General features: G+C 50.2%; 1 protein-coding gene across 2 annotated transcripts; it reads left to right on the forward strand.

The window, feature by feature from the left end:
* The first annotated feature begins 1,075 nt into the window (after positions 1–1,075).
* SLC38A5 (solute carrier family 38, member 5) lies at positions 1,076–10,849 on the forward strand. Of its 2 annotated transcripts, XM_008571471.1 has the most exons (16): positions 1,076–1,120; positions 2,538–2,591; positions 2,671–2,746; positions 3,360–3,475; positions 3,563–3,636; positions 4,412–4,504; positions 4,641–4,719; positions 6,719–6,801; positions 7,089–7,147; positions 7,248–7,385; positions 7,596–7,675; positions 8,318–8,418; positions 8,661–8,776; positions 9,484–9,628; positions 9,722–9,825; positions 10,411–10,849. In XM_008571471.1, the coding sequence occupies exons 2-16, from the start codon at positions 2,539–2,541 to the stop codon at positions 10,510–10,512; spliced, it is 1,419 nt and encodes a 472-aa protein (XP_008569693.1). In that variant the 5' UTR covers positions 1,076–1,120; position 2,538; the 3' UTR covers positions 10,513–10,849. The 2 variants fall into 2 exon arrangements, with proteins under 2 accessions (XP_008569693.1, XP_008569694.1); XM_008571472.1 differs by lacking the exon at positions 7,596–7,675 and having other exon boundaries at positions 10,411–10,496.
* Positions 10,850–15,569: the final 4,720 nt, after the last annotated feature.

The raw sequence follows: 15,569 nt of genomic DNA on the forward strand, positions 1-15,569 counted from the left end.
TCCCATATAACACAGATAGACAGTGGGGCTCCTCAGTTAGGGCGTGGACAGGCCCCACCCCATGCCTAGGCTGGGGTCCAGGACTCCAGGGTGTGCCCAGTTTGCAGAAATGTGCGTCCACACTCCCCACCCAATGACATATGCCCTCTCTGCCTCCCTCTGGAGGCCCCCAAGATCTGGGGTCCTCTCCTGGCTAGTCTGAGGTCTGCCTATAACAGCCAGGCTGTGTTGTGTCTACCCCTGCACCTGTCCCACTGCTGTCCCCAGGCCTGTCCAACCACCCTGCCTGCCTGAATCTGACTTTCTCTGCTTGTCATCTTCTGTCCCTCCAAGTGTTTCTCTGCCTCAACCACTCCCTCTGTCCCTTTGTCCCTCTGGGCTAATGTGTTTGGTCCCACCCTCTGTTTGGGAATGTCTGGCTGTGTCCACCTATCTGTGTCTCCTGTCTGTTACTGGGCCTGACCCCCTCACGCCTTCCTCCAGGCACTTGAGGGAGCGTGTCCCTACCCACCTGTCTGTTTCTGAGTCTGTCTATATGTCTTTTCCCCATGACTGCCTCTCTGCCTGTCTACCATGCTCCCCCTGCACCCTTTCTGTCCCCTCTGTGGTCTGTCCCTGTGTTGTTTCTCGTGCGTGCCTGTCTCTGCGACTTCTCCTTTCACCTACACTCTCTGTCTCCTCTGCACCTCTTCCATCTTGTTCTGCTGTCTGCCCTCTGAGTCTGTTTGCTCTGACTGCCTGTCCCCTTCTGTAGGTGTGGATCTACTACTCCCTCAGTCTTTCAGTCCATCTCCCCCACCACCAAGACGCACACAAACCTAGGTCTCTCTCCACGTGGATCCAGATGGGGGGGCGCCCCTCCCTGCTGCCCTCCTCTTCCTCCTTCTAGACCCAGAAGGAGGGAAACAATTAAAATTGACACTTCTTCCCAGAAAAAAAAAAAAAAATCTGATGTGGCGCTGGCCGCGCTGATTAGCTGTGGAACAGGCGCGGGCAGAGCGGATTGGCCATAGGGCGGGGCGGGGGCAGGTCCCCGCCAGAGCGGGAGCTGTGCAGGCTGTGGGGTTCCTGAGCCCGGGTCTGAGTTGCTGCTGCTTCAGGAGCTGAGAGGAGCAGGGAGGTGAGGAAGGGGTGCAGGGCAGTGGGGATGGTGTCACTAGAGGCCATGAGATATGAGTGGGGGTCCTGAGAGGGGACTCCAGGGCTCCCTGGAGACATTTTTAGCACTGGTGGGGAATTGAATGCGAGGAGGGGTGTCCTTTTGGGCCTTGAATGCCAGGAAGTGAATTCAGTAGTCGGTGGGTGTCTCCAGATGGTGCTCATGGCTGGGGATGGGGCTCCCTGAGTCCCCTCCCTGTCCCAGGAAGGGGATTCAGGGTTTGGGGAGGGGGTTTCTGGAGCCAGTTTTAGCTCTGATGGAGACTTTGAACAGGGGTTTCTGAGATACCTCATTCCTGGGGAGTGAGCTCAGGGCTGGGGGTTTCTTCAGATGCATTCCATCTACAAGACAGGGGCTCCAGGCTTGGATGGGGATTGCAGAGACCCCCCCACCCTGGGGAACACGTTAGACCCTGGAGGGAGGCTTTGATGAAGGTTTTGGAGACAGCTCATCCTCAGGAGGGGGAATTAGGCCTCAGGTCAGGTTCCTGAGGCAATATAAGCCCAGGAAGGGTCTCAAGTCTGGAAGTGTCTCCAAAGCTATTTCTGCCAGAAGACGAGTTTTTAAGACTTGATAGGAGTCCTAGAAAATACCTCTAGATCCTAGAAGGGGGACTAAATGAGATTCCCTGGGTCACTTCTATTCCCGGAAGGGGGCTTGGTTTGGGGAGTTGTCTTTGGCTTCTGGTGAGGATATTCAAGAGTTGTGGCAGAGAGCAGTTTGTATTGTCCGGTAGAGGCGGGGGCGCTGTCTCCCAGCCTGGCCCCCCCGAGCCCCAGCCCCTTCAACAGGTTGCATCAGCTCTGGGCTTGGGCTCCGGCCGGGGGAGGAGGGAGGTGGGGGACATTAGGAGGGGTGAGGCAGCCGCCGACACGTGTCCTTGCAAGCAGTAAGCCGCCTGGCCAGGCGGTGAGGGTGGAGGGAAGTGGGCGCGAGAGGGGGGAGGGGACTCGGGGGACCGGGGAATGAAAGAGGCAGATGGCAAGAGAGATAGAGTAAGTCTGGGGTCTGGGAGGAGAGGCTATCCCAGGTCCAAATGGCCATCTCATCTCCTGTGGGGTCGGTCTCTCTCTCTGGATCTTTCGGGCTCTCCCTCTCTATTTGTCTTTCGCTGCCCTCTTTTCTCCATGTCTCTCTGAGTAACCGTTGGTGTCTGTCCTCCTCTGGTTCTCTTCTTTTCTCTCTCCCATCTCTTTCTCTATCATGCTTGTTTCCAACTCTTTCCATGGGTCTCCCTGTCTCTCTTGTCCCTCTCTGTTCCCACATGTTTCTCTATCTGTCTCTGCGTGACCCCTCCTCCCTTCATCCAGCTCTTCTCTCTTTGCAGCCCTTGTGCTCCATCTCCGACCCTCACCCCGCCCCATTTCTCCGCCCACAGGATGGAACTGCAGGATCCAAAGATGAATGGAGCCCTCCCTGCGGATGCTGTGGGGTGAGTCGGGGGTCCAAGGAGGCGGGCTCAGGGGTCAGGATTATTCCCTCATCAGCCCCTATTTCCCTGCCCTATCCAGCTACAGGCAGGAACGCGAAGGCTTCCTGCCCAGCCGTGGTCCTGCTCCTGGGAGGAAGCCGGTCCAGTTCATGGATGTGAGTGACCCCACACGATCTGTCCTGGCTGCCCCTTCCCCAGCTAATCTCCTCCCCTTCTGCTCCCTCTTCCCAGCTACTCCCCTGACTCAGCTGTTCTAGCGATCTCCCTGTCCCAGCTATTCAGTCCTTGGCTGCTCCCCTTTCCAGACACTCATCTTCCCCAGGTACACCTTCTCTAGCTTCTCCCCTCCCTGGCGGTTCCCCCTCCCCAGCTGCTCTCCACCCTGCTTGCTTTGCACCCCCCTGCTCTCCCTCCTCCAATGCACCCCATCTTCAGCTGATCCCCACCCCCACCTACTCCGCTCCCTAGCTGTTTTGCCTCTGATAGCTGCTCCACCCTCCCCTGTTCCTCTTCATTTCCAGCCGCTCTCTCCAAAGCTTTTTTTTCCCTCCTACTTTTTCCCTTCCCAGCTCTCCCTTTCCCAGCTTCTTCCCATCTTCAACTCTTTTTCCCTTTCACCCTCTTCCCTCTTCCATGGCCCTTTCTGAGCTTCTCCATGCCCCACTTGCTCTTCCCTAGTCTTTTTCTGGCCCCAGCACTAGTCTCCTTACCTGGCTCCCCGCCCCCCCCCTCCACCCTGTGTGCCCGGCCTTTGCCTCTTGCCCACAGTTTGAGGGGAAGACATCGTTTGGAATGTCAGTGTTCAACCTCAGCAACGCCATCATGGGCAGCGGCATCCTGGGGCTGGCCTATGCCATGGCCCACACAGGGGTCCTCTTCTTCCTGTGAGTCCCTAGGTAGCCTGGGACCAGGGGTGTTGTGGGGCATGTGGGAGGCCCGGGGCCAAGTCTGAGCTGCGCCACCTGCTGCAGGGCCCTGTTGCTGTGCATCGCGCTTCTGTCTTCATACTCCATCCACCTCCTGCTGACCTGCGCCGGTGTTGTAGGTGAGCCCCAGAGCCCGCGTCCCAGTCCCCACCCCCACCCCTTTGCACCCCAGACTCTAGACCCAGATCCGGAGCTCAACCCAGACCTTGGACCCCAGACCCTGGACCTAACCACCTGACCTCAGACCCCAGACCTCAACCCAAACCCCAGACAGTGGACATACCACCCTGACCTCAGATCCTGGACCCAACACCCCAGACTCCACACTCAACTCCCTGGACTCCATGCCCCACACTGAATCCTGGCCTCCGACTTTATCTGGGCTCCCAGATCCCCAATTCCCAGTTCCCTCCCTCCACCCCTCAGTCTGGCCATTGACCCCATTGTTCAGACTCTTTCTACCCCCAGACCACTCCACTACACCTCTAACCCCCACCACTCAGTGCCCAGACCCCTTTTCATGAATGTCAGCCCCACAACCCTGAGATCCCCACTCCTTAGCCCCTGGTTCTCTAGCTCCCACTACCCTAGATCCAAGGCTTCACTTCCACCATGGTCTCAGTGCATATCCTGGCTCCAAGACCCCCACTCCTCGCCACCAGCCTCCAACCTTCTCCTTGGCCAACAGTTGCTGGCCTCAGAACCTATCCCCCAGACTCTACCCCCAAACCCAACCCTAACTGCTTGACCCTCACCTGCAGCCTCCACCAGTCAGACCCAGTCCCCCAGGCCCCGACTTCCTAGCTCCCAGACCCTCTGGCCCCCTACTCCTCACCCTTGGCCTGGCCTCCTGGACCCACAACCCATTCCTTCCTGCCCACTCTGCCCTTCTAGGCATCCGGGCCTATGAGCAGCTGGGACAGAGGGCATTCGGGCCTGCAGGGAAGGTAGTGGTGGCCACAGTCATCTGTCTGCACAATGTTGGGGGTGAGGACTCTGGGAGGTGGGGGTCAGCTTGGGGGCAGAGGGTGGAGTGAGGTGGGCTTCCCCAGGCTGGGCTGGGGAAGACTGGGTGGGGGATGAGGAGAATCCCTCTGCTTACACCTCCCCCCACCCGCACCAGCCATGTCCAGTTACCTGTTCATCATCAAATCCGAACTCCCCCTGGTTATCGGCACCTTCCTGGGCATGGACCCCGAGGGGTGAGTGAACAACACCCCTTGGCTGGCCTGCAGGCCCTTGACTCTGCCTGTGAGGTCCGGCTGGTAGCTTCGACTCTGTATCCAGCTGACTCCCAGGTGTTCTATTTTGAGACTGTTGGGCAGGCCAGTTGAGTCAGACTGTGACTCCTGTGTATTGTGATGCCAACAGTATGTGTGACTGTCGCTCTAGCTATAGGAGTCCAGTAGATCATGTGCTGATTTTGTGACTTATTCTGGCTGATCCTGGCTGGCACTGACTCTTTATGTCCATTGTACTCTGATGTGTGTGTGACTGTAAATATCCAGTAGACTCAGACTCTATCTGCGGGTTTGATTCGGTGACTGGCTCATTCTCTCTGGCCCTATGATTGACTACAACTGGGTCCTGTATACTGTGATTCTAACCATATGTGTCTGACACTTGGTTACTCTGACTTCCCTGCCCAGATGATTCTGTGAGTTTGATTCTGGGTCCATCAGGCTGGCTGAATCTGTCTAGCTATAAGTAGATGATCACTGACTCCAGCAGTGCATGTGTATGTGTGTGTGCAGTGTACTGTGGTCCAAACAATATGACTTGCTCTGACTGTATGTGTCCATCTCTGTGTTTGATTTGTTGACTATTGTTCTAGCAAATTCTCTCTGGCTCTATGTGTGTGTGTGTGTGTATGTATGTGTGTGTTAATCCCTGGCTGTGACTGTGTATGTCCTCCATATTATGGTTGCAACCGTGTATGTTTGACTGTTGTTCTGACTGTGCATCCAGCTGACTGTGTGTTTGATTCTGGCCCCCTCATGCTGGCTGAATCTGTTTGATCATTTATGTACGATGAGACTCTGGTCATGTTGGTGTGTGTGCTCAATGTACTGTGGTGCTTTTGCTCCAACTGCATGTCTAGCTGCCTCTGTAGGTTTAACGCATAGCTCTGTGGGTCCAGCAGCTGACTCTGACTCTTGTCCCATGGACTTTGCATGGTCTGTGTGTGTGTGTGTGTGTGTGTGTGTGTATGTGTCTGGTTTTGTCAGCCTGATTCTGGGTTAGTTGGTCTACGCGTCTGTCTGACAATTTTAACTGAGAGCTTGCTTTTTATTACCTGTGTGTATCCTGGTAGATCTTTGGTTTGATTCTGTGAAAATCCAGGTGGCCGACAGTGTGATTAGGTACCTTTAATTATCATACTTAGCTCCCCCTGTATATATGGCCAGTGGCACTTTGTTGGTTTATTTCTGCGTAACTGTGTGTATGAGACAGAAAGACAATGTGTGGATGCCTGGCATATAGTAGGCACTCAGTAAAGTTCTTTTGAATGAATGACCAGTTGTTCAGCCTGTTCTCCATTAACTGACTGTCTTGCGTGGGCACCTCCTGCTAATGTCTGTACAGATCCCACTCTTTCTTTGAGCTTGGTTCCAGCAGTGTGGCCAGCTGGCTGATTGTATTTCTATTTCAGTCTTTCTTTGGCTGGGTGGCCAAATCAGCTCAGCTACTTTCAGGTGTCCGACAAACCTTGAGCTGCTTGAACAAGCATGCATGTGTGTTTCTGACTTTTTGATGGACTTTGCATTGTTGCCTGTCTACCAGATCCTCAGACTGTTGTTCTACATGTCAGACATACCAGGATTATGACTCACTCTGTCTTTGTGTCAGGCATCTTGTGTTGGACTGATTTTCACATTGAGTCTGACTGATTTTGTGTTTGATCATCTGATTGTATGTTCACTTGTGATTCTGATGGTGAATTTTGTCCAGCTGTGCATGTGTTTTTTACTGTATCCCACCGACAGCGTCTGACTGACAGTCTCATAATCAGTCTGTTTCTGTCAATCCGGTTGTGCCATTTATCACTGTACCCACCTAAATAACTTCTCACAGCTGAGGTATCAGCTCATCTCTCCTGACTGTGGGCAGAAATCTTTCTGTCCAGCTGTCTTCTATGAGTATTGTCCTGAAAGCTTTCTTTGGCTGGCAGCTAGTCACTGTGTCTTCCTGTCTCCCTAGGTACTGGTTCTTAAAGGGAAACTTCCTCATCATCATTGTCAGTGTGATAATCATCCTGCCTCTGGCCCTCATGAAACACTTGGGTAAGAGGTTTCCTGGGTTGGTCATTGGATAGAGGGGTTAGAGAGGGGGAGCCAGACTGAGAAAATTCCCATTTTCAAGGGCTGTAGAACACCAGGAGAGAGCTTGTTTGATGTTGGTTTTAACAGATTAGTAGGAGTTTGCTGTGGAAGGGAGGCTGGTCTGGGTGAAAGTAAAAGCATATACAAAGGTGATTGGGGTGAGGGTGCCTTGAAGGCCAGACTAGGGGTTTAGGATTTGCAGTGGGGTTCCCCTTGATTCCTGAGGCTCTGTATGTTGCCCCTTGCAGGCTACCTGGGGTATACCAGTGGTCTCTCTCTGACCTGCATGCTGTTTTTCCTCATTTCGGTGAGTCAGAGTGAAGGACATGAAAAAGTAGGGAGAGAGTTTGTCACATTGGGATATAGCCTCCCCCATGACCTTATATCCCTGCTCCTCTGACTCCCAGGTCATCTATAAGAAGTTCCAGCTTGGCTGTGTTGTAGGCCGCAATGAGACAGCAGTAGAGAGTGAAGCGCCCCCGGGCCTCCTCATACAGGGGCTCAACAGCAGCTGTGAGGCCCAGATGTTCACGGTTGACTCACAGGTGGGTGTGCAGGTGGGTAGGAGCCTGCATCACACTCAGACCCTCTGGTCCTGTCACATGGTGCATCCTACTCAGAGTGGAGCCAGGTATTGGACACTGGGGTGCTTCCATTTGTCTGATGTGGAAGGCGATGGCAGGGCCAGGAGTAATGGGGAGGAGGGGAGGGACCCCTGTGGGCTCTAATCCCATGTACTTGGGCCGTTCCCTCAGATGTCCTACACAGTGCCCATAATGGCTTTCGCCTTTGTTTGCCACCCTGAAGTGCTGCCCATCTACACGGAGCTCTGCCGGTGAGTGGGCAGGCAGGTGGGCATGCGTGATGGGCCAGCAGGTGGGGCAATGGTCATAATGTCTGACAATCCCTATAGCAGTGCTGGGACTGTAGCTTGATGGTGGGTAGGTTGTGCTAAAAGAGGGGTTTGGGGTGGCCAGGAGGCCTCAGGGGACTCAGGGCAGTCACTGTTTACTGATTGGGGCTTAGGTATTCTACTATTTTAGCTATTTTAACATCCAGTACAAGTGTGAATGGAATGGACAGAGTTGGGAGGAAAAGTCAGATAGAGGAGGTGGTATGCACGGATGGGCATGGGGAGACAGAGACGGTCAGATGGATGGGGAGGTATGGACAGACTGAGCGGGAGGCGGGGATGATACACTAGGGGGATGTGTGGATGATCAGACAGGGAGGGACAGCATGGGTGGTCAGATGAAAGGGAGAGGCAATGGCAGTCAAAAGGAGGGGAGAGGCAGAGATGGTCAGATGGGGTGAGATAAGGATGGACAGAGAGGGAAGGTAGAACCAGGCATCCCAGTATGTACCAATTGAATTTCAATCTGGGAGAAAGGGACTCTGGAGGGTGGGGCTGGTTTTGAGGGGCCTGGGCCAAATCCAGGACTCTGGGCATGACAGTTCTGTGACCTTGACACTGCAGGCCATCCCAAAGAAGGATGCAGGCTGTGGCCAACGTGTCCATTGGGGCCATGTTCTGCATGTATGGGCTCACAGCAACCTTTGGATACCTCACCTTCTACAGTGAGTGGGGCTGGGGCCTGGGCTGGGGGACAGCTGGGGTGGGGACTGGGCAGAGGGCTGGGGCAGGAGCCTCTGAGCCCTTTCCCTCCATGACCTTGTTTTGGAAACCATCGGTTTCCAAAGGGGGGGGGTGCACATCATGTGTATAGATCTTGTTACTGTGGTGGGGGGTGGGTTTCTGGGGTACTGGTCCTGGTGCTCCTGCCACATCCTTCATCCTGTGTCCCTTGTCCATGGCCTAGGCAGCGTGGAGGCGGAGATGCTGCACATGTACAGCCACAAGGACGTGCTCATCCTCTGCGTACGCCTGGCCGTGCTGCTTGCAGTGACCCTTACTGTGCCAGTCGTGCTATTTCCTGTGCGTGGGGGCGAGGGTGGGCCCGGGGAGCCGAGGGACAGGAATGGATGGGTAGAGGCGCATGCATGGGTGTTTGGATGGATGGATGCAGGAGGAAGGGAATGACAGATGGGGGAGGCAGAGTTGTCAGATGGACAGAGAAGGCAGGACAGAGAGGGTCGGGGACCAGGGGTAGTCAGTTGGAGGGAGGAGGCACAGAGGGATGGCTAGACAGAAGAGGGAGGCAGGAATGGCCAGTCAGAGGGTAGAAGCATGGATAGATGATCAGTTAGAATGGAGGAACAGGGATGGACAGAAAAAGGGTGGAGGCAGAAGTGGAGAGATGTAGGAGGGCCAAGGCTCTCAGATAGGGAGGTTGGAGTGATCAGACAGGAGGGAAGTAGAGGGAGAGGCAGAGATCTCAGATTGGTGGAAGGACAGGTGGATGGTCAGAAAGAGGAGGAGGCAAGGATTTCAGACAGTGGGTGGAGGCACAGATGGGTGATCAGACAGAAGGAAGAGACATGGCTTGTCACAGGATGGAGGCAGGAAGCTCATTCAGAAGGTGGACGTACAGATGGATGGTCAGACAGGGTAGCACCATAGATAGTCAGAGGGAGGGGAAATTGGGGATGTCAGAGAGAGAGTGGAGTTAAAGATTGATGATCACATGGAAGGCAAGGCAGCACTTGGGTCCTGACCCCTGCCCCACCCTGCTCTGGCCACAGATCCGCCGGGCCCTGCAGCAGCTGCTTTTCCCAAGCAAGGCCTTCAGCTGGCCACGGCATGTGACCATAGCCCTGATCCTGCTTATTTTGGTCAATGTTCTTGTCATCTGTGTGCCGACCATCCGGGATATCTTTGGGGTTATCGGTCAGTATCCCCAACTCCATTCCCATACTCTACCTAATATGGGCCTTGTACTCAAATTTAGGTTGATTCCTGTCCCTCCTTCTTGTTTTCCAGGGTCCACCTCAGCCCCCAGTCTCATCTTCATCCTTCCCAGCATCTTCTACCTCCGCATCATACCCTCTGAGGTGGAGCCCCTCTTCTCCTGGCCCAAGATCCAGGTGAGTATTCCAGAGGAGAGCTGAGAAAAGAGGGAACATTCTCAGGAGGGGCAAGGGAAGGAGCATCTGTGGAGGGAGGATGGTCTGGAAGAATGAAGCTGATTGTCTTAGGAAAGGGCAGGGCAGATAGCATCAGTAGGGTCTGGGAAGACGGAGTGCTCCAGAAGGGGCTGGCAGAAAGGGAGCGTTTTCCAGGCAGATGGAAGGAACAGTATTGGGAAGAGAGCAAGGAGCACTTTCAAGAATGGCTGGAGGTGGCTGGCAAGTTTGTGAAGTGGTTAGAACCTGGTGCTGATAACAGTAAGGTCTGGGGTGTGAGATCCCTGCACCGGCCAGCTGCCAAAAAAAAAAAAAAAGGAGGAGGAGGATGGAGGAGAGCATTCCCTGAAGGATTCTAGAAGGGTTCTAGAAGATGGAAAAATTCCCAGGAAGGGGCTGACTTTAAGGAAGGAGAGGGAGCATAAAGGAGGGTCAGGAATGGATGGTGCCCTCTCTGGAGGGGGTGGAGGGCTTGAGGAACATCATCAAGAGGAGCCTGGGTAGGGCGTCCCAACCAGCCCCATGTTCTCTCCCTCTTGCCTGCAGGCCCTGTGTTTTGGCACCCTGGGGGTCCTATTCATGGCAATCAGTTTAGGCTTTATGTTTGCCAACTGGGCCACAGGCCAGAGCCATGTGTCTGGACACTGACCATGCCTGCACCATCTGGGTCACCATGCGCATGCACGCGTGGGCTCTCCTAGGTCCCTCCTGCCTGGCGTGTGGAGGTGGCTAGTTCCCATTAATGTGGCTGTCAGAGGTGGGGTACAGCAGAAGCTGCAGAGTGGTCCACTTCCCTCCTCCCCAGCGACGCCGAGCTTGGATCATGGCCCTAATTCCAACCCCAACTCTGCCGGGGGGAGGAGCAGGCCAGGTCCTTGGGGACCCCTTGCCTAGCCCAGTCCTCTGCCTCCTCCTGGCTGAAGCTATTTGTCAGGATTACCCTCGGGCTAAAGGGGAAGAATAAAGATGCTGAATTGCAACTCTGGTCTCAGCCTCGTGATCTTTTTCTAAGACATCTTAGGGAGCTTCTCTACGTGCAGGCAGGGGTAAACTGAGGCCTTGAGAGCAGGACTGTGCTGACTCTCACGTATTCACTCGCTTCTCCACTCCTTCAGTAATTTGCTACTCAACTTATTTCATTCACTCACTCACTTGCTCAACTCCACTGAGAGCCGACTGGGTGCTAGGCACTGTTCTAGGTGCTGGGGATATAGCAGTGAATTAAGCAGACAAAAATGCCCTGCACCATGGAATACTACTCTGCCATAAAAAAGAATGAAGTACTCCCATTTGCAACAACATGGATGAGCTTGGAGAGACATGTTCAGTGAAATAAGCAAAGCACAGAGGGATAAATACCACATGTGCTCACTCATATGTGGGAGCTAAGAGAGAAAGAAGAAAGGAAAGAAAGACCACAGTAGTGCATTGGACTTACACAGGGAGGGAACATTCTTAGGGCTACAAAGTGGAGTTGGGGGGGAAGGGGGAGGTGGAGGGAGGTTGGGGATAATTGTGTGGGGGACACAGGGTACAAAAGTAATTTCTGGTAATGGGTGTGCTGCCAGTATGAATCTGGCCCTCACATCATGGGCACTAGGGGTGACAATTAGCTTTGTATCTCATGAATATTCATTAAAAAAAATGCCCTGGTGTTGATATTCTAGCATAAGAGCGGGCAAACTATGGCCCACAGACCAAATTCAGCCTGCCACCTGTCTTTGTATGGCCCTTGAACTAAGAATGTTTTTATAGTTCTAAATGATTGGAAAAAAATCCAAAGAAGAATATGTTGTGACACTTGGAAATTATACAAAATTTAAATTTCAATTTCCATAAATCAAGTTTTATTGGAACTCAATCATTCTTGTTCACTTATGTATTGTTTATGGCTCTTTTGTGCAGAGTTGAGGAGTGGCAACAGAGACCATATGGCCTGCAAAGCCTAAGCTACTCTCTGGCCTTTTTTTTTTAAAAAGATGACCGGTAAGGGGATCTTAACCCTTGACTTGGTGTTGTCAGCACCACGCTCACCCAGTGAGCAAACTGGCCATCCCTATATAGGATCCAAACCCGCGGCCTTGGTGTTGTCAGCACCGCACTCTACCGAGTGAGCCACGGGGCCGGCCCTCTCTCTGGCCTTTTTCAGAAAAAGTTAGCTGACCTCTCATCTAGCAGAAAGGAGGAAAGAGAGAAATCATTTCTGATAAAGACGAGAACTGATGAGGAGGCGTCACTGAGGAGGGGACAAGGAGCTGGGTCCTAGGTTGGCAGGAAGGAGCAAGCCCCATGGTTATCTTGGCAAAAAGTGTTCCAGGCAGAGGAAGCAGCAAGTGCAAAGGCCCTGAGGTAGGAACGAGCATAGCAGATCCAAGCAAGGGTAAGGAGGGCCTAGCGTGAGTATGCGAGTGCCAGTTTCACCACAGCCTTGCCCACAGCCTGAATTATAAAATGTGGATTTTTATCAACTTAATAGGTGAAAATGGTATTGCTGTCAAAATTCACATGTTTATTTATGAAAGAAGTTTTTAGAATTTTAAGTGACATTTGTTTATCTTCCCAGATACTTTTTATGCGTATTCAAGCCACTAAAGATATGTAATCTTTTTCTTCTCTTCCTATTTACAAATAGGGCAGTTGACTGTAATCAGCTAATACATGTTCTTTGTTTCAATGTTCTTCATTCATTATTCCCACTAAACTTAAGCTCAACAAGCCTGCTTTTTAATAATAATGGTAACCTGAAATTTTAGCATCTGGCCTTAAAAATGCAAATCTTTATATTTAACAAAAAGCACCGCAAAATGAGACGAAGATGATGCCCCTGCTCCTGGTTTCAACGGTGATCAAAAACCTGTTTTGGGGCCAACCCAGTGGCTCACTCGGGAGAGTGCGGCGCTGGGAGCGCCAAGGTCTTGGGTTCGGATCCTCTGTAGGGATGGCCGGTGCGCTCACTGGCTGAGCGCGGTGCGGGCGACACCAAGCCAAGGGTTCCGGTCCCCTTGCCGGTCACCAAAAAAAACCCAAACAAACCTGTTTTGATGTGATGCTAAAGGGAGCACTTTCACAAGAATTTCAATCCTATTTTCTTGTGTAGCATGGAGATCTGTGTGAATGGTCATAACTTGTTCTATTCTTCGTTAAAATGGGTCTGTCTTGGGAAGCTCTGAAGGTTTTAGGAATTGATGCCATGCAAAGAAAAAGAAAGAAAGAAAGAAACTCCATCTAGAATATTATCCTGGGGCTTTACTCATACTTTGGGTTTACTGCACAAAGAACTCCATCTTTAAAAAAAATTTATATTTTGAGATATAATTCACATACCATGAAACCCACCATTTAAAAGTGTACAATTCAGTGATTTTTAGTATATTCATAATGTTGTGCAACCATTATCACTATCTAATTCCAGAACGTTTCCATCTTCCCATAAAGAAACCCTATACCTATTAGCAGTAACTCCCCCCTCCTCCCAGCCTCTGGCAGCCACTAATCTACTTTCTGTCTCTATGGATTTGCCTATTCTGGGCATTCAGATAAGTGGACTCATGTGCTATGTGGCCTTTTGTGTCTGGCTTCCTTCCCTTAGCATAATGTTTTCAAGGTTCATCCATGTCATAGCATGTATCAGTACTTCATTAAGTCTTCCAATCTATGAAAACGGGATATCTTTCCATTTATTTAGGTCTTCAATTCCTTTCAGTAATGTTTTGTAGTTTTCAGTGTATGAGTCTTGCACTTTCTTGGAATACAAGTCCCATTTAGGGGATTGTCTTAGTCTGTTTTGTGCTGCTATGACAGAATACCTCAGACTGGGTAATTTATAAAAAACAGAAATTTATTTTTTCACAGTTCGGGAGGCTGGGAAGTCCAAGATCAAGGTGCTTACACCTGGTGAGGACTTTTTGTTGGGTCCTCACATGGTGGAAGGCCAAAGGGCAAGAGAGAACCAACTCCCTCTGTCAAGCTCCTTTATAAGGGCACTTAATCCCATTCATGAGGAAGGATCCCTCATGGCCTAATCACCTTTTAAAGGCCCCATCTCTTAATGCTATCACACTGGCAACACCTGAATTTTGGAGGGGACACATTCAAACCACAGCAGGGATTAAAATTAACATCTTAATTTATAACAATCTAGTTTGGATTAATATCAACTTAATTTCAATACTATATAGATACTTTGTTCCTATATAGCTTTGCCCACCTCCTTTATGTTGTTATCGTCATAAATTACATCGTACACATTGTGTGCTCATTAATGCCAATTATAGATCTATAATTATTGTTTTATGCAGTTGTCTTTTAGATCAGATAGCAGAGAAGTTACAAACAAAAAAATACATTAATTCCAACTTTTATATCTACCTATGTAGTTACCTTTTAACAGTATTATTTCTTCATGTGAATTTGAGTTAGTCTGGTGTCTTTTCATTTCAGTCTGAAATACTACCTTTAATCTTTCCTGTAGGCAGCACAGCATCTACTAGCGATGAACTCTTTTTGTTTATCTGGGAATGTCTTAATTTTTCCATCATTTTTGAAGATTAGTTTTGCCAGATATAGAATTCTTTGTTGATAATTTTTTTCTTTCAGCACTTTGAATATGTCATTCCCTCACATTTCTGGTCTCCATTGTTTCTGATGAGAAATCAAGCTGGTAATCTTGCTGACAATTCTTTGTATGTGATGAATTGCTTCTCTCTTGCTGCTTTCAAGATTCTCTGTCTTTTGACAGTTTGATTACGATGTGTCTCAGTGTGGATTCCTTTGAGTCTGTCCTACTTGGGGTTTGTTGAGCTTCCCGGATGTGCATATAAATGGTTTTAAAAATCAAATTTAGGGAGTTTTTGCCCATTATTTCTTTAAATATTCTTTCTGCTCCTTTCTCTCCTTTCCTTTTGGGGCTCTCATTACCGTTATGTTTGGATGCTTGGTGGTTTCTCACAGGCCTCTTAGACTCTGTTCATTTTTCTTCATTCTTTTTTCTTTGTGCTCCTTAGACTGGATAATTCCAAGTGACCTATCTTCAAGTTCACTTTCTGCATGCTGAAATCTGCTAGTGAATTTTTCATTTCAGTTATTACACTTTTCAACTCCAAAGTTTGTATTTGGTTCATTTTTATAGTTTCTATGTCTATATTGATATTATGCATTTGGTGAGATATTGTTTTCATACTTTCCTTTAGTTCACTAGACATGGTTTCCTTTGGCTTTTGGGGTATATTTTAAATAGCAGATTGAGGGCTGTCCAGTTAGCTCAATTGGTTAGAGCGTAGACTTATAACCCCAAGGTCATGGGTTCAGATCCCCAACATGGGTTCAGATCCCCATACAACCCCCTCTCCCCCAATAAATAGCAGTTTGAAAGTCTTTATATAGTAAGTCCAACATCTGGGCTTTCTCAGGGACAGTTTCTATAGATTGCTTTTTTTTTTCTTCTTCCGGTTTCTTTGCATGTCTCATAATTTTTTGTTGAAAACTGGACATTTCAAATAATATAATGTGTCACCTTTGGAAATCAGATTCTGTCCCCTTCCAAGAGTTTTTTTTTGTTGTTTGTTTGTTTAGTTTTTTTTCCTGAATGAATTCTGTAGTCTCTATTCTTTGTTTTTTGTGGCCAGTGAAGTTTCTGTTTGGCTAGCTTAGTGGTCAGCTAACAATTGGACAGAGATTTTCTTAAATGCCTAAAACCAGAAAGCCTC

Source organism: Galeopterus variegatus, unplaced genomic scaffold (assembly GCF_000696425.1).
Source record: "Galeopterus variegatus unplaced genomic scaffold, G_variegatus-3.0.2 Scaffold688, whole genome shotgun sequence".
Lineage (NCBI taxonomy): Eukaryota > Metazoa > Chordata > Mammalia > Dermoptera > Cynocephalidae > Galeopterus > Galeopterus variegatus.